The 21,606-nt window shown below is 44.9% G+C and overlaps 1 protein-coding gene across 3 annotated transcripts in view; it reads left to right on the top strand.

Moving 5' to 3' along the window:
* The window catches only part of LOC106820751 (PAS domain-containing serine/threonine-protein kinase-like), a 68,557-nt gene that overhangs the window by 9,550 nt on the left and 37,401 nt on the right, over positions 1 to 21,606 (top strand). For all 3 annotated transcript variants that reach the window (XM_014825298.1, XM_014825300.1, XM_014825299.1), the window contains exon 2: positions 7,724 to 7,883. In XM_014825298.1, the coding sequence (XP_014680784.1) occupies positions 7,724 to 7,883 (160 nt within the window). The remainder of the gene's footprint in view (positions 1 to 7,723; positions 7,884 to 21,606) is intronic.

Here is a 21,606-nt window from a genome sequence, read left to right on the forward strand (position 1 = left end):
GCATTTGTTCTCGTTTTAAATACTTTTGCACTGACCACACGACTCTCGCGTCTCGTGAGAATTGCTACAGTGTGAGAATTTGTCTTGTTGTGCAGAATAAATTCAAGACCGTGTCGTTTTTCATCAAATACTATTTATATGTGGTTAGCCATCATAATATGCATAAATTACTGTGATGTACAATAAATGTGTATGAATTTGAATTATGTGATCGATTCTCATCCAATCAGCAGCCTTGTGATGAAGTTCCTGTTATCGTAAATTTACACTTAAGTAAGTTTAGTTTAAGTTGGTTTCTGGCAACGCTATTAAAATTAACCTTAACATTAACATTAGACTTAAAATTAATCGTAACTTTACGAAGTTTCTGACAACGGACCCCAGATGTGCTGAAATTCAATCATGAAAGATGCGTACGTAACAAATGAACTGTTTGCATTACTGCAAATATGCTTTGGCTCTCACGCACACATTTGTTCTCCGACCTTAACTTGATTAACTCAATTTTTACACGTTCAGTCAGCTATTGTTGGAGGGAGGGGCATTTGAGCGCATACATGATGTGGTTGTTTTGATAAAACAAGTTGCCATAGCCTAAGGCTCGATATATCTCGTTCGAGCTCCGGGCTGTTTCATCTAAAAGGTGAGCTATTTCTCATGACTCACATCGGCAGCTGGTACGCCGTTACTATAGCAACGTCAGTATACTACAGTGATGAGAAAATGCACAGTTTTATGGATATGATCAAGAGTCCATAATAGAGACTCTATCATCATATATCATCAATACTCTATCAGGACTCTGCATCATCAATCTATCATCATCATATCATTAGAATCTCTATCATAATAGAGACTCTATCCCTCTTACGGACTCTTGATATCATATGATATTTATAGCTGTTACACAGGATCTGTTTTAGAAATGAAATTCGTTATTTGTTATCCGTAATGAGTAGTTTTAAAATTTCAGTAATTTACATTTTACATCATGTTCCTTAGGTAGCAGGTACTATTCACTATTGAGATGAATTTAGATATATTAAATATGCAAGCGAATATTGTAATAATACATCATTTTCAACAGTTAGCAGTCTCTCAGAGGTTTGGGTGTAAATATGTAAAGGAAGGAGTGTGCATGTGGCGTGGCCGCGTGGGTCACACCAGCCGGGATAGTGTAAACTAGCTTGTTTCAACACCCTCTACGTAATAATGTTGCTCATTAGTCCCTCGTCATTTAATTAACCTCATTTGCAAACTGCGTAAAGCCTGCCGCACACGGTGTGTCTTGTGCTGCGCCATCGGACACGCGTGCCTGATGGCGCAGCACAAGACACACCGTGTGCGCGTGCAAACACAGAGCGACCAAACTTGGTATACTTACACATCTTGGGGAGAAGGTGAGCAGCGTACCAAGACCAGGACACTGCGACCTTTATTTGACCTTGACCTTGATCATATTTCCCTTCCGCTCTATAACTGCCCCTAATTGACCTAGCGCGGGCAAACTTGGTATACTTACACATCTTGGGCAGAAGGTGTGTTGCGTACCAAAACCAGGTCACTGCAACTTTTATTTCACCTTGACCTTGAAATTGATAATATTTTCCTTCCGCTCTATAACTCGGCCCTGAATTGACCTAGCGCAACCAGACTTGGTATACTTACATGTCTGAGAGAGAAAGTGCGCATTGGCACCTGTCTTTGACCTTTACTGTGGACTTGAAGATAATCTCTCCGACTTTTAGTTTAACCCTAATCAACATAGTGCTGGATCACATCTACACAAAGAACTGCCACAGTGTACTGTGGCGACGTGTAGAGTTGCTGCGCGCGAGCTAGCACTGCGCGAGCTCATTAATTATGCAGGATCACATCTACACAAAGAACTGCCACAGTGTACAATCTGGAGTCCTCTCCACGTACTACAGTGACCATGACCCTGTATACCTTGACATTCAGAAGTAAACCTTGTATGTTGTAACACCTTAACAGCTTTATTATCCCTGTTTCTCTGTGTGCTAATATAATTACTATACTTTGCATACATTGCCATTATGTACTGTTTCCGTGTACCACAGTATTATACAGTAAGATTCTTTTTATAGTGTGTTTTTACCACTGACCTAGTTTGAACTTGACCGTGGACTTAGTTTTCCTCTCCAGCCCCCTAGGGTAACCAAATTTGACATACTTGCACATCTGAGGCAGATGAGTTGTGTAACAATTAAACCTTTGTCTTTGTGACTTATTTTACTTTACCTACCTTGTACGTCCTTACGGAGATATTTCATTCATACTAGATCGCGGGGATACCTAGTTGGCGACAACTGCCATTTCTAGTTTTTAGCTCAGCTGACGAAGTCAATTGCAGCTTGTAGAATCGCATGATGGTCCGTCCGTCCGTCCGTCCGGCCGTCCGTCAACAGTTGGGCACAAATCTTAACCGCTCGACGTACGGTCTTTATATTCGGGATGGCGGGGGGGGATCGCGAAAAGGACTCGGGATGTCAAATTTGGGGGTCAAGGGTCCAAGGTCAAGATGTGTCAATGGAGGGGAATGTTTTCCCTTTAACTTAAGGTATAGGAGGAAATACGGAATTGCGGCACAAATCTCAACGGCTTGACCTACGCTCTTAATATTCGATGTATAGTGCCATGGGGAGGAAACCCATCACCAGTGCGAAATTGGAGGTTACAGGTCAAAGGGCAGTGGGGGAAAGGTATCAGACATTTTCTAAGGACATGGTCTAACGGACCGAATGCAAAACTTTTTTGTTTCAGCACTGACCTACCGTTTTTATGACTTTGTTGAAAGGACCATGAAATCTACTTTGTGCTGACGTGCGAAGAGTAAGTGTCTGTTAACCTTTTGATCCTCAAGAGGAGGGTTAACATTAAACATGGATTTGTTGACTGTTAACAAAGGAGTCGGACTGAACTGCTTTTGCTATTAGAGCCCCCCCTATCCCAATCCTCCCACCCTACCACCACTACCATCGCGCTCGACGCATATCCATGATAACATGTTAATATATAGCGAAGTCATTAAAGTTACACAGCTGTATCTTTATTACTGTACTACCAGTAGGTATAGCAAAGCCTATCATAGATTTTAGATCTGTATTAGTAGTATCCTAGATATATGCTCTGAGCGCAAACGCGGTGGCAGGAGAGCACACTTGATTCGGTTGCCAGTGAGTTTATCAGAAGAATACCTGGCTACAGTACACGTCAGTTGAGCGCTGTCGCTCTGCGGCACTTGTTGCTAGTATTTCGTTTTTCAAATTAGCCTAGACTGCCATGTCTCGGTTGAATGAGCTAACATTCAGTTGCTATTATCCTCTTTTGCAGTTTATATGCCATTGCTAAAAGCATGCATCAAAGTCATTTGAAGATCCGGCTAGTCTTAAAATTATTATCTCTCAAATAAATCAAAACCAAAATTAGGTCTCACCTCTTAAAATAGTATTACTGGACATAATACTGGTCACTCCAGCATAAATCTAAGAGTGTGCTGTTATAGGCTATAAAAGTTAAAACAGCAAATTTTATGAACAGTAAACTTGCACTTGCATTCGTGAGATTTGCTATGCATTTGCTTTGCAGATCATGAAATTGTTCTAGAGTGGTACGCACCCCAGCTCATAATGTAGACAAAGGACGCAAAAATTGTAGAGCTGTAGACAGAAAACAGTATATCAGTCGATGGCATCTCGTGGGATACGAGAATCACATGATGTTGAAATATGTAGACAAATCTACTTTGAAATACGGATCGGAGAATATATATATTGGTGAAAATGGTGTGTGTGTGTGTTCTAAGACAATTAAGTTAGCTTTATTTGTTGTATACACACAGTGTTATGCAAGAAATACGGGTAAGTATCAGAACGTGTCAAAATATGACAGTGGTTGGGAAAATATGGGAAAGCATTACTGGTGTGTGTGTGTGTGTGTGTGTGTGTGTGTGTGTGTGTGCGTGCGTGCGTGCGTGCGTGCGTGCGTGCGTGCGTGCGTGTGTGTGAGAGAGAGAAAAAAGTAAGACAGAGAGGGAGAGGGGAGGGGAGAGAGAATATTTGTCGTGTATTCTCAATTGGGCTGTCTACTTTTTACAATGACTGTTTTTTTTGTCAAAACTGTATTATTCAGTAATTGCGCCAAAATGGACACCGCCCAAAATTCACAACTGGGTTCATTTCTTCACAGAATAAATTATCAGGCCCTAAATACAATTAACCAAGCTCAAGGTTGGTAAATTTAATCACCGGATTTAAGGATAATTATAGGAGATTAAATCGTAACTTCCCCTGGAGTTAATCACTCAGGGCACTGCTCAACAATTGATAGTACACCTTTAAACCGATTGGTACTGCAAGGGTGTAATACCGTGAGAATGAAGTTGCCCATCCCTTCGAATGACTAAGCGTGGAATAGCTGTCATTCATCATGATTCGTGAGTCCCTAAATATGGCCCTAAATATAGCCAAGGCTACAAATGAATCTGATCCTGGGATCTAGTGATGATCAAGCTGACTAATATCCTGTGATAGCTCACAATTGACAGGATAGATGTAGGAAGAGTTAGAGTAACGACGAGATACCAGGTCTACATGAGGCAGGGTAGTCAAATTTTTTGGTGAGCAATCGCACTCAAGAGCCTGAGCTGAATGATCACGCGCCACACATCATATACAAAATGTCCAAAAATTATAACATATTAACATTACACTTACATTCTATCGACTATACGATATCGGTTTTACATTCAATGGCTAATTTCAAGGCTCTTTTGAGCTCTGCCAATAATGTGTGGACGGCCAAAATATAATCCGGTTTCAGCATAGTAGTATTCTTCTGTATCCATCTTTAAGCCACTTTGTTGTATAATATACCCAGTGTTCTTGCATATGTCACATTCCAGTATATACTTCCAAGGCAGATAGAAGACATACTGCAAAACTCTGATAAAACTCCAAACTCTGTCTCCAACATGTTCCATGTAGTAAAGTTTACCACCCTGGAAATATACGAATTAATATTAAGTTTTACAGAGTTAACCTTACATATTAAGTAACACCAACACTTTTGAACAGACTATTGAAATATAAGCACAGATACCTGATCTGTACGCTATATATATTTACACATACTCGGTTATATATGTGATTTCTACACATACCGTCATACGTATTTATAGTTCTTGTGTAATTTTCAGATCAACGCAACAGGTAATTAACCTAAAGATGAATAAATTGATTGCATAAAAATTGAGAAATTTAATGCATAAAAAATGGAAAAAACTGACCGGCTTAAGGATTCTCTTGACTTCTCGAAGTACAGCAGCGGCATCCAATACGCTGCAAAAGACTTGGGTTGCCACCACTGCATCTACACTGTCTGACGCTATCTCCCACATGTCCTCTGCATTTGCAATTTTAAAGGCAATCTTGGCAATATGTGGGTGTTGCGCAATGCATTCCTTTAAGTAGGCTTGATACTGTGGCTTGGTGTCGACACACGTGACTCGGCATTTTGCCGGATAGAATCCAAAGTTTGAGCCGCTACCAGCACCAATCTCTAGTATCTCTATCGCCATCGGGGATCCATGATGATGAAGATCAGAAAACAGCGCTGCTTTCCGTTTTTTTAGAAGCGCATTTTGATTTTTTGAATTACTTCTCTCGCTTTGAAAATACACATATCTTCGTAGTTTAATTAAGAGTGGTAACACGTACTTCCTAATTGAGTAAATCAGGACTAGGACAATGCAGATTTTACCCAGGTATTTGGAGATAATAGCATCTGCTTCTGCCATGATGATACTATGTTATCAGATTGTCCTTGATGCCTAGAAAATAAAAAAAAGTAACATATTAATGTACAAAGGATATAACAAATTATAAATGTGAAATCTTGTGTGTGTGTGTGTGTGTGTGTGTGTGTGTGTGTGTGTGTGTGTGTGTGTGTGTGTGTGTGTGTGTGTGTGTGTGTGACTCCACCAGCTTCCCCCTTCTCCCCTTCCTCCTTCTCCACCAGCTTCTCCCCCTCCTCCACTAGCTTCTCCCCCTCCTCCTTTTCCACCAGCTTCTCCCATCCTCCTCCACCCCCTTCTCCCTTCTCCCCTTCCTCCTTCCCCACCAGCTTCTCCCTTCTCCCCCTCCTCCCTTTCCTCCTTCTCCACCAGCTTCTCCCTTCTCCCCTTCCTCATTCTCCAGCTTCTCCTCCTCCACCAGCTTCTCCCCTCCTCCTCCACCACCTTCTCCCTTCTCTCCTTCCTCCCTCTCCACCTGCTTTTCCTTTCTCCCCCTCCTCCACCAGCTCCCTTCTCCCCTCCTCCCCTTCCTTCTCCACCAGCTTCTCCCTTCTCCCCTTCCTCCTTCTCCACCAGCTTTTCCCTTCTCCCCTTCCTCCTTCTCCACCAGCTTCTCCCTTCCCCCTCCACCACTTTCTCCCTTCTCCCCCTCCTCCACCAGCTTCTCCCCTCCTCATTCACCACCTTCTCCCTTCTCCCCTTCCTCCTTCTCTACCAGCTTCTCCCCCTCGTCCTCCACCAGCTTCTCTTTTCTCCCCTCCTCCTCCAGCAGCTCCCTTCTCCCCCTCCTCGCCTTCCTCCTCCACCAGCTTCTCCCCCTCCTCCACCAGCTTCTCCCTTCTCCGCCAGCTTCTCCCCTTCCTCCTTCTTCACCAGCTTCTCCCCCTCCTCCTCCTCCACCAGCTTCTCCCTTCTCCCCATTCCTCATTCTCCACCAGCTTTTCCTCCTTCTCCACCAGCTTCTCCACTCCTTCTCCACCACCTCCCTTCTCCCTTTCCTCATTCTCCACCAGCTTCTCCCCCTCCTCCTTCGCCACCAGCTTCTCCCTTCTCCCCCTCCTCATCCACCAGCTCCCTTCTCCCCTTCATCCCCGTCCTCCTTCTCTACCAGCTTCTCCCCCTCCTCCTTCTCCACCAGCTTCTCCCCCTCCTCCACCATCTCCCTTCTCCCCTTCCTCATTCTTTACTAGCTTCTCCCTACTCCACCTACTAGTACTACTCTAAACTTCCTCCTCCCTCCCCCTCCTTCTCCCCTTCCTCCTTCTCCACCAGCTTCTACCCCTCCTTCTCCACCAGCTTCTCCCTTCCCCCTCCTCCACCACCTTCTCCCTTCTCCCCCTCCTTCTCCTCCAACTTCTCCCCTCCTCCTTCACCACTTTCTTCCTTCTCCCCTTCTTCCTTCTCCACCAGCTTCTCCCCCACCTCCTCCACCAGCTTCTCCCCTCTTCCCCTCCTCCTCCACCACTCCCTTCTCCCCCTCCTCGCCTTCCTTCTTCTCCACTAGCTTCTCCCCCTCCTCCACCAGCTTCTCCCCCTCCACCACCTTCTCCCTTCTCCCCTTCCTCTTCCACCACCTTCTCCCTTCTCCCTTTCCTCCTTCTTCACCAGCTTCTCCCTCTCCTCCTCCACCAGCTTCTCCCTTCTCCATCAGCTTCTCCTTTCTCCCCTTCCTCATTCTCCACCAGCTTCTCCCCCTCCTCCTTCTCCACCAGCTTCTCCCCTCCTCCACCACCTTCTCCCTTCTCCCCTTCCTCATAGGGGGTTATACTGTTACACTGTTAGGAGTAATCATGGACAAACAATGCATGCATGGCTTGTGTAGGGTTGCTTTAAAATTTCCTCTCTGGAAAACCATTCGATATTGAAGAGACAAGGATTCTTTCTAGCATCGTGTTTATTGTATTTCAGTGGTGCTGCTGTGTTCACGACTAATTATCGCCAGTCTGATGAAATGAGGAATAAGTGTGTGGAGAAATGCCATAGCTCTGACATCCCCGTATGGTCGGAGAAACCTGATACTGCAGTGGCCAGGCGTGCTGTTTTTAGACAGAAGCAAGATCACATTATGGTGAGTTGCAAGCCGGGTAGAAATAAGGAGAAAAAAAGATGGTCCACATGACCATCTAGTTTGAAATTTAGATGGTCCTCCTAAATTTCAAATTGTTCTCATTGTTACATCATGCCATATATTTGCTATGGTCAACACTGCATTAGCAATAATCGAAACGTGGAAGCTTCAAAGAAAATTACCGTAAAATGGGACCGAAATATGCAATGGTCTGTTGGACCATTGACTTTAAAAATCGGATGGTCCTCCTGATTATTTGATGGCTCCGGACCATCGGACCATCGCTTATTTCGACCCCTGAGTTGGTTACAGCAACGTGATGCGTGATGCCACTTTCCTGAAGGTAACTTAGACTATAATATCATTATGCTATTCGAACGTATCTAAAAAAACGGATGAACCCATTACTCTCTTTAAGATACTGTGTTACTTACAGGAATTAAACTTTAATTTGCGGCCGCATTTTTTACAGTGCAATATGCTAATAGAATTACTGCAAAGCATGTAATCAACTAACATTATTATTTACAATTTTCGTCAGTGAATTAATTCGCACTGAGGTGGGGGGAAAGTCGAGCTGTGGCAACTCGTTTGGCAGTTATGCACATGGTCCAGTTTCATAAATTTGGCAGCACTGGATCTATCATGAGCGACGTTGCTATATCACTCACTAACATTGTATTAGGATAAAATGGTAATCACCGCAAGTGTAATTGACACCACAATGGTAAGTGTCTGATCACAATGTATGTGGACTTGAAATGACTCGTGTGGAAAACTGTGCATGCACACATGCAGGCAGGCGTGCACGTATACACACGCAGGCAGGCAAGCGTGGGCTCACATGGGCATGCACGCACGCACACACTCAGGGAGGCAAGCATGGGCGCACACGGGCATGTATGTACCTACGCGCTCAGAAATGCAAGCATGGGCTCACACAGTCATACACGCACGCGCGCACGCAGACAGGCAAGCATGGGCCCACACAGTCATGCACGCACGCACGCACGCAGGCAGGCAAGCATGGGCTCACACAGTTATGCACGCACGCACGCAGGCAGGCAAGCATGGGCTCACACAGTTATGCATGCACGCACGCACGCAGGCAGGCAAGCATGGGCTCACACAGTTATGCATGCACGCACGCACGCACGCAAATGGCTTTATTGAAAGGACCATGAAATGTACTTTCTGCTGACATGCGAAGAGTAAGTGTCGGATAACCTTTTGACCCTCAAGAGGAGGGTTAAACATTGATTTGTTTCTCAACTGCGTTGGCGAGTACCTGCGGTTGTGGAAAGCTCCCATTTTACAGTGAAATTCCACACATAACTCTTACTTGAACAACGCTTACTTAGGAGATAATGAGATGACTTATATATGAGATTCTGTAGTGTACATTATGAATAGTTGGAATACAGTCACTAGCACTCAAATAATTACCCAGGAGTGAGGCTCAGAGGAATTTTCTCATCAAATTTTTGGCACCAATATAGACACAAGTGTGTACGTTCTTGAGCTTATTCGGTCCACTAATCACTGGCCTACCTTGTACTGAAATTAGTTTACAGATACTTGCACGAGCTGCTCTGGTTGTATCAACCATTGAGCTATTTTGTAACGAGCCAGATGTGCCTCGCAAGCGGTTTAATGTACCTTATTACCTGACACCATAGAACGCACGTTATCTCTAGTAATAATATGGTAATTATTCACTCCTGCTTTTTGCAATCTGTCGTCACACTGACAGCTGCCATGCTTTGGCTGACGGATCCAACGAGGGTAATGCTATCCCCCGGGCGTGGAGGGAGGTTACCGCAACGTGGCAGCACTATACTAGTGTTAGGATAGTGTTAGGATTAGGGTTAGGGTCAGGGTTAGGGTTAGGGTTAGGATTAGGGTTAGGGATTGGGTTAGGGTTAGGGCTTTTGCATCATGATATCTGTCCCCACACCATAGATTAATTTTTGTGGATTTTTGGACCTATATATAGCGCTCCGAGATATATATGTTTAGTATTATGGTTATCGTTGGAGGTGTTGTAGTTAGCGTTACCGGATGAGTAATAATTTTGAAGTATACGTCAACTGTATCACGTGACCCCCCCTCCACGCCCGGGGGATAGCAACACCCATGCAACGATGCCTTTGATAGCGGCCCGCCATCTATCGGAATTTTATTACACTAGTTTGAAGTGTTGTTTTTTGGGGTTAGAAATGAACGTATGTATAGGACGTCTTGCTATGCACAAATGAATTTATCAGCAGAACACCAGACACCAGATGAGCCCTGTCGCTCTGCGGCACTTGTTGTTAGGGTTGGTGTTTTTGTGAAAATTGTTCTGACTGGCCTTCTCCTATGTCTACTTCCTCCCACACTGGATGGAGTATATATATTGTTAGCTAATTGGCGTGGAGGCGTGCGGCTAATTAACACGGCGCAGCAAGTTGACATAGCTGAATTGCGTTGACCAGGTGCTAGTACGCTCCTTCGATATTACTGTAATTGTATCCCCCGCGACGAAGTCGGCTTTATGTCTCCCCAGCGGCCGTCGCAGACAATTTCGCTTCCGCTCTATAACTCGACCCCTAATTGATCTAGCGCTACCAAACTTGGTATACTTACACATCTTGGGGAGAAGGTGAGCAGCGTACCAAAACCAGGTCACTGCGACCTTTATACACAGTTATGCATGCACGCACGCACGCAGACAGGCAAGCATGGGCTCACACAGTTATGCATGCACGCACGCACGCACGCACGCAGGCAAGCATGGGCTCACACAGCCGTGCATGCATACATGTACGCGTGCAACAAACAAATAAATCTTTTCTGAAACAAATAAATATTCTCTCCTGACTTTAAATATATCTAGTGAATATTATTATGGCATTAATTTTACTCTATGTAAATTTACGATGTATCTGACAACGGGCACTAGCACCATAAATGTGTCATATTACAACAAATTTGCAAAATATTCTTGTTAAAATTACAAAACAAACGTTTTGATTATGAAAATCAGGAAACTAAATCATGTGATTTCACTGCCTAATCAACGCTCGTAACATCAAAAAGTTACCTTTTAATTTTATCTCCCGTATACGAATTCAAGCTGATTTGATACATTTAAGCACGGTTACTAATGTTAGGGGCATATAACATCTCGCAAGTATTTGTGTACAGCATAATATGCCGATGTCTTGTATTGTTTAGGATTGATGCTCACTTGACTTTGAAACATGTGTAATGTATTCCTGAATTCCACAGTTCAACACCAAATATGTAATAAATATTTTCAGATTACTTTTATTCACTAGCTGCTCTATTAGTAAAAGTGTAATCTGCTTTCTTATTAAGCAACTGTTTATAGCTACCCTGAAATCCCTCATTCTCAAGGTCACCCATATTTTTGATATCAGCACATTGAACATGTTTTATTTTCTCGCGGTTTCAGAAAACTGCTAAAAATTTACTAAAGTTCCTAGTGGGAACTTCCGTCGTTCAAAATTCCCGGGAATTTTGCAACCCTATACTATATACACCTGCTGACTTTACCTGGTACCCTAGCTGCCTTACAACGTATTAACCAGCGAGCCGTGCAGCCGTGATTTGCACGGTCAGTTTTGAAACTGCACGGCCAAAAAAATAAAAAAATTTAAATTTAACAAATTTAAACATTTTCCGGGGGAGGCCCCCGTACTCCCCCCCCCCCCGTGAACGCCTACGGCGGTCTTGGCTGAGACACATAAAAATTGCGCTCCTACAATACTCATTCCTAGCTAATACCCTGCTGCTGCCTTATAGTCCAGGCATTTTGTGAAAAAAATGGGGTCAACCTCGGACAAATTGCAACAGAAAGTCTGTCAACTGTTTTATACCCAGAAAGATATCCTCTATAACATATCAAAACTCTTAAGGAATCCTGGTGGTGGAAGGTTCCATGGCGGCCGTTTTTCAAAATGGTCTCCATACAACTTATATTTCTTTATATCTCCGCTTCTAAATAACATCAGAGCTTTGATTTTAAGTGCTGAACATACATTTTCAGGGACAAGGAATCCATGACACACAATTTCAATAAGCCTAAACCTGACGAAAAAGCGAAATGCAGCCACAACCCCACAATGTCATGGTGCCTGTCACACAACGGTGCACTATTCCAACACTGAAGTTGTGTGTGAGCATGCTGCGTCGGCCATGGTGTTACGCCCATCATGCACCTTTGACGGCACACCACTATGGTGGAAAGCCGCTCTATGATCATGAAGACTGAGCGGCCACAAGAAGATAGTCTTGAATGACATCGTCTTGCGCCTGGGGCTTTCACCAGCAGAAATCGAGTTTTCTGGTAAGCATCGGGCACCTCATGGCTGGAATCAGGAACTGCAGGATTCTTGTAGCTAATCTATGCAGACAACGCGGTGGTACATATGATAGACAGAGCAAGCTATTGCGACGACAGTAGAGCAGACCATGCCTCCTTGTTGATGCGTGCACTGAATGCCTTGATTTTGTCAGACCGTACTTGATGTGGCCACCCCTCAACCATGCTGCAGAGGGCCACATGAAGTGGAGGAGAAACCAAATGAAGGCAAAGTGTCACCAGATGATTGAAGCCTACGACAGACGCGAACTGGTTAACACTGATCTTTGATGAACTGTTGCTGCCCGCTCTACAAAGAACCTGATAGTAAAGGTTTCGTGTCTGCAGAAGGAGAGTTCTGCTAAAGAGATGTGTTAACCAGGCACCAAGGAGCTCCTCAAGGGCCAAAACGCGGAATTCTTGAAAGTCCCTAGGACTACGCAATCATTTTGGTTAGCAGTACATGGAGATGGTGGGCATACTACGCGAAGTTTGTCACGAGCAAGAGCGGCATTGGCAATGGGCGTTGCACCTTGAAGCTGTAAGTCAGAAATGCTGCGCTAACCCTGACAGCGCTGCTGGGCACAACGCTCTACAACCAATATCAGCACGCAGCCTCTATGTGGCAGGCGATAGCAAGCTCAAGGATGAATCATCCAGATGTGTACGCAACAATTCGAAGAAGCGGTTCCAGTGTTGTCAGAAAAAAGTGATTTCGGCCTATGGGCTGGTCACTGTGCCGTCAGATCCACCATCGAACAGGGTCCTGATGAGGAGTATGAAGCACGCAGCAGTGGCCTGACGAGAGGGCGAGGCATGACAGAGCAACAGTGTTCATATGGCTGCTCTCCATGCTTGCCTGTGCTGAAGTCAACAATGCTATGCAGAGCTCCACAGGCGTCAACTACAACACTCGGTGAACAAAACAAGGACATGACAAATGCTAGACAAGCACGTGACATAAGAAGACACACATGCAGTTAATCAGCTATCTGCAAGAGAGAAACCCTTCAGCTCAGATCGCGAGTTGCGCCGCATCTCGACAGGGGTGCATGCAACTAGCACAGTCAATGTGGACTCAGCGAAAACTGTTGGAAGCAGCTATGCCTGACCACATGGATGGACAAACTGCTGCCTGACTACACATTCAAGAGGAAGGATAGGCCATCACCTTGGCTGGCGCGAAATTGGCAGTAAAGATTGATGGTGAGGCAGTACAGGTGGATCCCAAGCTTGCTTTTCCAGCGACTGACATTGCTGCAAAATGCTACAGAGGATCTGGGAGTCTGTTGTTCAAATATGAAGCTGTGCAGTTACCCACCAGCTCTGTTGATTCCACACTGCTGCTCCGACAGCCACAGAAGGCAGTGCTAGCAGATGCTATCTGGACACTCCTGACACACGATGCACCTAGTCCACGCATTCCATGGGAACGTGGCTCAATATATACAAAGGTATCTGCACGCAATACACAGAGTATGTCCACAAGAAGTAATGGACAGGCAAACAGTCCGTGTTTGATGGCTATGATCGGTACATCAACAAAGGAACAACACTCCAGAGACGTACGAGAGCGAATGCTGGAGCAGGGACGTTTGATGAAGATATGCAGGTCTACAAATGAAGAACGACCAATTCCTGGCAAACAAGACAAATTAAACAAGCGCGCTTCATCAACATGCTCAGCCCAACTACGGGCACAGAACTGCCAGACACATCATTCTGCAGGGGACGCTGATCTCAGCTCATAGTGCAGAAGGCAGTGGAGTCTGCAGCCACCACTGATACAGATCTGTTCATCCTGCTCATCTACCACACCAACCTCAAGTCATGAGACCTGTTTTCTTCCAACCCTAAGCCAAAAGAAGAATGTGAAGAAACCGCGTGTCTGAAAATGAAGTCTGTCAACAGCAGTTAGGCCCCGATGTATTATTGAAAATGGCTGCCATTTCGGCTTTTGGCTAGGTTTAGCTTATCAAATGTATTTCATTGATTCCTTGTCCCTGAAAATGTATGTTTAGCACTTAAAATCAAAAAGCTCTATGTTATTTAGAAGCAGAGATATAGGGAAATATCAGTTTTTTATGGGGCAATTTTGAAAAAGTGGCCGCCATGGAATCTCCACCACGCAGGATTCCTTTAAGAGTTTTGATATGTTGATAGTGGACACCTCAAGAGCATAAACAGTTGAGACACCTTTCTGTTGCCAATTTGCCCGAGGTCATATCACATAATGCCTGGACTATTATCGATACATTGTAAAGATGGTATACAGGCGGTACAGGGACAAATCTGAACACCAGGGGGCCCGTTGTAAGAAAAAAAATTAGTCTTAACATTAACCTTAACATTAACTTTTTTCTGTTAAAGCGTTGCCAGAAACTTCGTAAAGTTAAGAGAATTAAAAATTCTCGCTAATTTTCTCTCTTAACTTAAGAGATCCTAGACCCTCGCTTAACTTTAATATTAAGATGAAAATAACACATTTAGACTAAGAATTACTAATTATAGTGATATTAAATTTTATATTAATGAGTAATATCATGTTGTTTTTCTTGAAAAACACGTCAAAAACAATAATTATCTACCGATCGTGAAGCCAAAACAAAAGTGTCAAAACATTTACAAATGCCTATGGCATTTGTTCTCGTTTTAAATACTTTTGCACTGACGCACACGACTCTCGCGTCTCGTGAGAATTGCTACAGTGTGAGAATTTGTCTTGTTGTGCAGAATAAATTCAAGACCGTGTCGTTTTTCATCAAATACTATTTATATGTGTTAGCCATCATAATATGCATAAATTACTGTGATTATCAATAAATGTGTATGAATTTGAATTTGTGATCGATTCTCATCCAATCAGCAGCCTGTGATGAAGTTCCTGTTATCGGTAAATTTACACTTAAGTAAGTTTAGTTAAGTTGGTTTCTGGCAACGCTATTAAAATTAACCTTAACATTAACATTAGACTTAAATTAATCGTAACTTTACGAAGTTTCTGACAACGGACCAGATGTGCTGAAATTCAATCATGAAAAGATGCGTACGCTAACAAATGAACTGTTTGCATTACTGCAAATATGCTTTGGCTCTCACGCACACATTTGTTTCTCCGACCTTAACTTGATTAAACTCAATTTTTACACGTTCAGTCAGCTATTGTTGGAGGAGGGGCATTTGAGCGCATACATGATGTTGGTTGTTTTGATAAAACAAGTTGCCATAGCCTAAGGCTCGATATATCTCGTTCGAGCTCTCGGGCTGTTTCATCTAAAAGGTGAGCTATTTCTCATGACTCACTCGGCAGCTGGTACGCCCGTTTACTATAGCAACGTCAGTATACTACAGTGATGAGAAAATGCACAGTTTATGGATATGATCAAGAGTCCAAAATAGAGACTATCATCATATATCCATCAATCTCTATCAGGACTCTGCATGCATCCAATCTATCATCATCATATCATTAGAATCTCTATCATAATAGAGACTCTAATCCCTCTTACGGACTCTTGATATCATATGATATTTTAGCTGTTACACAGGATCTGTTTTAGATGAAATTCGTTATTTGTTATCCGTAAATGAGTAGTTTTTAAAATTTCAGTAATTTACATTTTACATCATGTTCCTTAAGGTAGCAGGTACTTATTCACTATTGAGATTGAATTTAGATATATTAAATATGCAAGCGAATATTGTAAAATACCATCATTTCAACAGTTAGCAGTCTCTCAGAGGTTTGGGTGTAAAATATGTAAAGGAAGGAGTGTGCATGTGGCGTGGCCGCGTGGGTCACACCAGCCGGATAGTGTAAACTAGCTTGTTTCAACACCCTCTACGTAATAATGTTGCTCATTAGTCCCACGTCATTTAATATAACATCATTTGCAAACTGCGTAAAGCCTGCCGCACACGGTGTGTCTTGTGCGGCGCATCGGACACGCGTGGCCTGATGGCGCAGCACAAGACACACCGTGTGCGCGTGCAAACACAGCGCATTTCTTGCGTGTGGAAAATATCACACGTGTTTGATATTTTCTGCCACGTGTGGCAGATTCCACAACCGTGGTGCGGAGTCGCTGTGTCATATTGCACACCGGCTCTATGTAACCGACCAATAGCAGCAGGTCAAGCGAGTACGTGATCTTAACTTGCGTTGCAGCGCGGTTGCACTGCGGTACACGCACGTACACGCAGATCACGCACGTACACGCGGGATACCGCACGTACACGCGGGTACACGCACGTGCAGCGCGGTACACGCACGTACAGCGTACCGTAACGCAGGTACACGCACGTAAACGCACGTAACACGCGGTACACGGATACACGCACGTACACGCACGTACACGCGGATACACGCACGTACACGCACGTACACGCACGTACACGCACGTACACGAACGTACACGCGGGTACACGCGGATACACGCACGTACACGCACGTACACGCGGATACACGCACGTACACGCACGTACACACAGATACACGCACGTACACGCGGGTGCACGCGGATACACGCACGTACACGCACGTACACGCGGGTACACGCGTATACACGCACGTACACGCGGGTACACGCGGATACACGCACGTACACGCGGGTACACGCACGTACACACAGATACACGCATGTACACGCGGAACACACACGTGCACGCGGTACACGCACAACGTACACGGGGGGGGGCGTACACGGAGATACACGCACAGTACACGCGGTACACGGAGATACACGGGCACGTACACGCGGGTACACGCACGGGCACGTGCGTGTACGCCGCGTGTAGTGCGTGTATCTGTGTGTACGTGCGTGTACGTGCGTGTACGTGCGTGTACCCGCGTGTACGTGCGTTTATCCGCGTGTACGTGCGTGTATCTTCGTGTACGTGAGTGTACCGCAATGTACGTGCGTGTACGTGCGTGTATACTCCGTGTACCCCCGTGTACGTGCGTGTATCTGTGTGTACGTGCGTGTATCTGCGTGTACGTGCGTGTACCCGCGTGCGTTACTGTCTGCGTGTACTGCGTGTACACGCGCTGCGTTAACCGGTGCACGTGCGTGTACCCGCGTGTATCTGTGTGTACGTGCGTGTATCTGCGTGTACGTGCGTGTACCCGCGTGTACATGCGTGTATCTGTGTGTACGTGCGTGTACCCGCGTGTACGTGCGTGTATCTGGGTGTACCCGCGTGTACGTGCGTGTATACGCGTGTACCCGGCGTGTACGTGCGTGTATCCGCGTGGCACCCGCGTGTACTGTGCGTGTATCTGTGTGTACTGGCGTGTACGTGCGTGTATCCGCGTGTACGTGCGTGTATCCGCGTGTACCGCGGTGTACGTTCGTGTACGTGCGTGTACGTGCGTGTATCCGCGTGTACGTGCGTGTACGTGCGTGTACGTACGTGTATTCCGCGTGTAACCCGCGTGTACGTGGCGCTGTACGTGCGTGACCTGCGTGCTACGTGCGTGTACCGCGTGTACGTGCGTGTACCCGCGTGCACTGTGCTGTACCCGCGTGTACGTACGTGATCTGCGTGTACGTAGCGTGTACCGCAAGTGCAACCGCGCTGCAACCGGCAAGTTAAGATCACGTGACTCGCTTGACCTGCTGGCTATTGTCGGTTACATGAGGCGCGGTGTGCCAATATGACACAGCGACTCCGCACACACGTGTGGAATCTGGCCAGCAACGGCCAGAAAATATCAAACACGTGTGATATTTTCCACACGCAAGAAATCGCTGTGTTTGCACGCGCACACGGTGTGTCTTGTGCTGCGCCATCAGGCACGCGTGTCCGATGGCGCAGCACAAGACACACCGTGTGCGGCAGGCTTAACGTCGCCTTGATTTCAGATAGCATTGCTTCATAAACTCATTCTGACATCCCACTCATTCTGCAGCGCGCATATTGGACAGACAGCACACTATAGGCTTCTTGGTAATCAATACCGTTAGGCGATGTGCGAGAAAACATTCATTCAATCGGTGATTTCATCTACTTTGAGAAAGTGTTCTGCGCGTGGTTGTGCTTGTTATGCATTACTGTCGTCTTAACTTAACGGAGGGAGGCGTGTATGTCAAGATATCGTTAGGTATTTTTGAATGTGAACTGCATGATTAATATGTATTACAATTTACACCCTTCCGGAAGAATTGTAAACTCTGCTGGAGGCGCCTATCAGCTTGTTTCCTTCATTATTATTCGTCATTGTGGTATGAAATTTGTCTGTAAACACTGCGAAGCGGGGATAGGTATGGTATATATGCATGTGTGTCGGTGTGTGTGTATGTGCTAGCTTGCGCGCGGGTGTGTGAATGTGTTCTTTTCTCTTGCTGTATGCTAATATCTTATTTATATTTTGAAAACAATTTCTTGCAGCTTGCTTCAGTGACAGTGTTACTAAAACTACTGAAAGCATGTGTTAAAAAATGGCTGGTGTTTATGATAGCTATAGCACTGATGATGGAAGCTGCCCCTTTTAATGCGCATATCGGGAGCTTAATTGTAATAAAAGTGATAATTTGTTTTATCCAGAGTATTATGGCTTATGCCCAGAAATTAGAGACTACGAATTTTAGCGCCCGTCAGACGCGCGCTAACTAGGAGCGTACAGACTGCATATTTGACCCTACTTTAAATGAGTCATCTGTTCTCCCACCGCTCAGTTTCCTGCTCGCCACGTCACTCTGCAGACAGCGAGGTACAGCGAGCGTACAATTACGTGACCAAAACAAGGCTATGCGCATGTTCATTGCGAAACTTAGCGCGCACTAGGCACCGGATTGCGTACAGACACAGCTTTAGAGCGGGAAAACTTGGTGCGCACTAAGTTAGCCCTGCTTCGTAAGGGGGGCTAACTTGGAGCGGGATAGCGTGTACACTAAAGTCCAGTCCTCCGCGTTGCGGAATATTCGCGAAAATCGCGGAATTTGCGTGAATCGCGGAAAACGCAGTTTTGAGAAAAAAGAAAAAAAACCTCAAAAAAAGACAAAAAAACGAAATTTAATTAAATAAAAACTGAAAAAAAATAATAATAAGAAAATCTGCTTTAAATTCATCTTAATAAAGAATAATAAACTCACGAAATTAATATTTCACCATAATAACGCATGTAGGAGGCCTATGATCGATCTCCCATCTGCATCATAACAATCCGATTGCATCACCTGATCGGAAATTTCCATGGACAATTCGCGCTACTGCAATGCAGTCAATTTTCACACTTGAATTAACATTTACATCTAAGCTCAGCCAACATCAATTCTAAAATAATTAGCCCTCTCCCGATTCCGTTGCCTCGATGCCAATTTTGGATACTGCAACGTACTACAACAGAAACAGAAACGGAAACTTGTTGTACCACAAGCCTCTGCGCGGCCCGCTCTAAAAATAGACACAGTATTCAATGGGGACATCGAGGGGCGCCTACAATGAGGCAAGTAAATAGTTAATAGTATGCTTTCAGTTTTTTTTGAAAGTCGGAAAATTGCCAAATTTACAAGCGGAATTTTGGATATGGAAAGCAGAAAATTTTGGACTTTAGTGTACACACTGCTATATTTAGTGCGTGTTCGACGCGCGTCTAACGCGTGCTAGTTTAGTACCATGTCAAATTCGTAGTCTGTACGGGGGTATTAGATAAATTCCTACGTAGCATAATTATAAACATATATGCATAATTTTTAGCTCATCTGACATAGTCAGATGCAGCTTGTAGAATCGCATGATCGTCCGTGCGTCCGTCCGTGCGTCTGTCAACAGTTGGAGCACACAAATCTTAACCGTCCCTCGACGTACGTCACGATATTCGGGATGTGGGGGGGTAATCGAAACGAGTTGGGATGGCGAAGCTGGGGGTCAAGGTCAAAGGTCAAGAGGTGTAAAAGAAGGGGGAACATTCACTCCTTAACTTAAGGTATAGGGAGGAAATGCAGAATTGCGGCACAAATCTAAACGGCTCGACTAGGCTCGTGATAGTCGGTGTATAGCATCATGGTAGGAAAAGCATCACTGTGCCGAAAATTGAGGTCACAGGTCAAAGGTCAGTGGGCACAGGGCAGAATTTTAGACATTTTCTGAGGACATGGTCTGACGGAGCGATTGAAAAACTTTTTTGTTTCAAGCCGGTGACCTAGATTTTTATGGCTTTATTGAAAGGACATGAAATGTCCGCTTCTGCTGACATGCGAAGAGTAAGTGGTTGGATACCTTTTGACCCTCAAGGGAGGCGTTAAACTTGGATTTGTTGACTGTCTGTTAGAAAGAATTTGACTGCCGGGTTTGCTAGTAGGAATCTATACATGCTGGATGTATGAGGCTACAATGTCACAGTGAATATTTCAAAAGCTAAATTTGGCTAAAGAAGGTGTATGTTCCCTAATCGTATAATTTCTATGTCATTCTGTTACTGTCAGTATGTTACATGCTAACGTATGGCCACTGCCAGTGGCTGCTGCCAGTGCATGTGTTGTGCAGTTTTTGCCTGCTTAATTGGTTACAGCAGTGGCAGCTCTCTATTGCAATTTGCAGCCGGTCTGTATTGCGTAAGGTAAATGGATGAGTGCTTACCTATTCTGTCTTGCAATAGTTGTTGCTACTACGTATGATGGAGAGCTTCCATCTTTAATCTGAAGACACTTACATACGCGCCATCTCGTGGCAAATTTCATAACCGATCCAACGAACATTCTTTTGAGAAGGTTCTCGATACCATCCCTGTGCATTCCACTGTTTCGGCGTGTATGTGAACACATTTGGGACTAGCAGGGTTTACCTAAGAATCCCACACACTCCCACCACAGAGTCACCGCAATAGACGTTAGATGAGCGCTGTCGCTCTGCGGCACTTGTTAGCTCATCTGACATAGTCAGAATGTCAGATGCAGCTTGTAGAATCGCATGAGCGTGCGTGCTGTCGGTGGCTGCGCTCTGTCAACAGTTGGGCACAAATCTAAAACGGATCGACGTACGGATTCGAAAGTCGGACGTGGGGGGGGGGTAATCCGAAAACGAGTTTAGGATGTCGAAGCTGGGGTCAAAGGTCAAAGGTCAAGAGGTGTAAAAGAAGGGGGGAACATTCCATCCTTAACTTAAGGTATAGGGGAGGGAATGCAGAATTGCGGCACAAATCTAAATGCCTCGACCTAGGCTCTGTGTCACGGTGTATAGACTCATGGTAGGAAAAACCATCACTGTGCCGAAATTGGAGGTCACAGGTCAAAGGTCAATGGGGCCACAGGGCAGATTTTAGACATTTCTGAGGACATGTCGTCTCGGTAGCGATTGAAAAACTTTTTTGTTTCAGCGGTGACCTACCATTTTATGGCTTTAATGAAAGCGACC

The sequence above is a fragment of the Priapulus caudatus genome, unplaced genomic scaffold (assembly GCF_000485595.1).
Source record: "Priapulus caudatus unplaced genomic scaffold, Priapulus_caudatus-5.0.1 Scaffold45, whole genome shotgun sequence".
In the NCBI taxonomy this organism is placed as follows: Eukaryota; Metazoa; Priapulida; class Priapulimorpha; order Priapulimorphida; family Priapulidae; genus Priapulus; species Priapulus caudatus.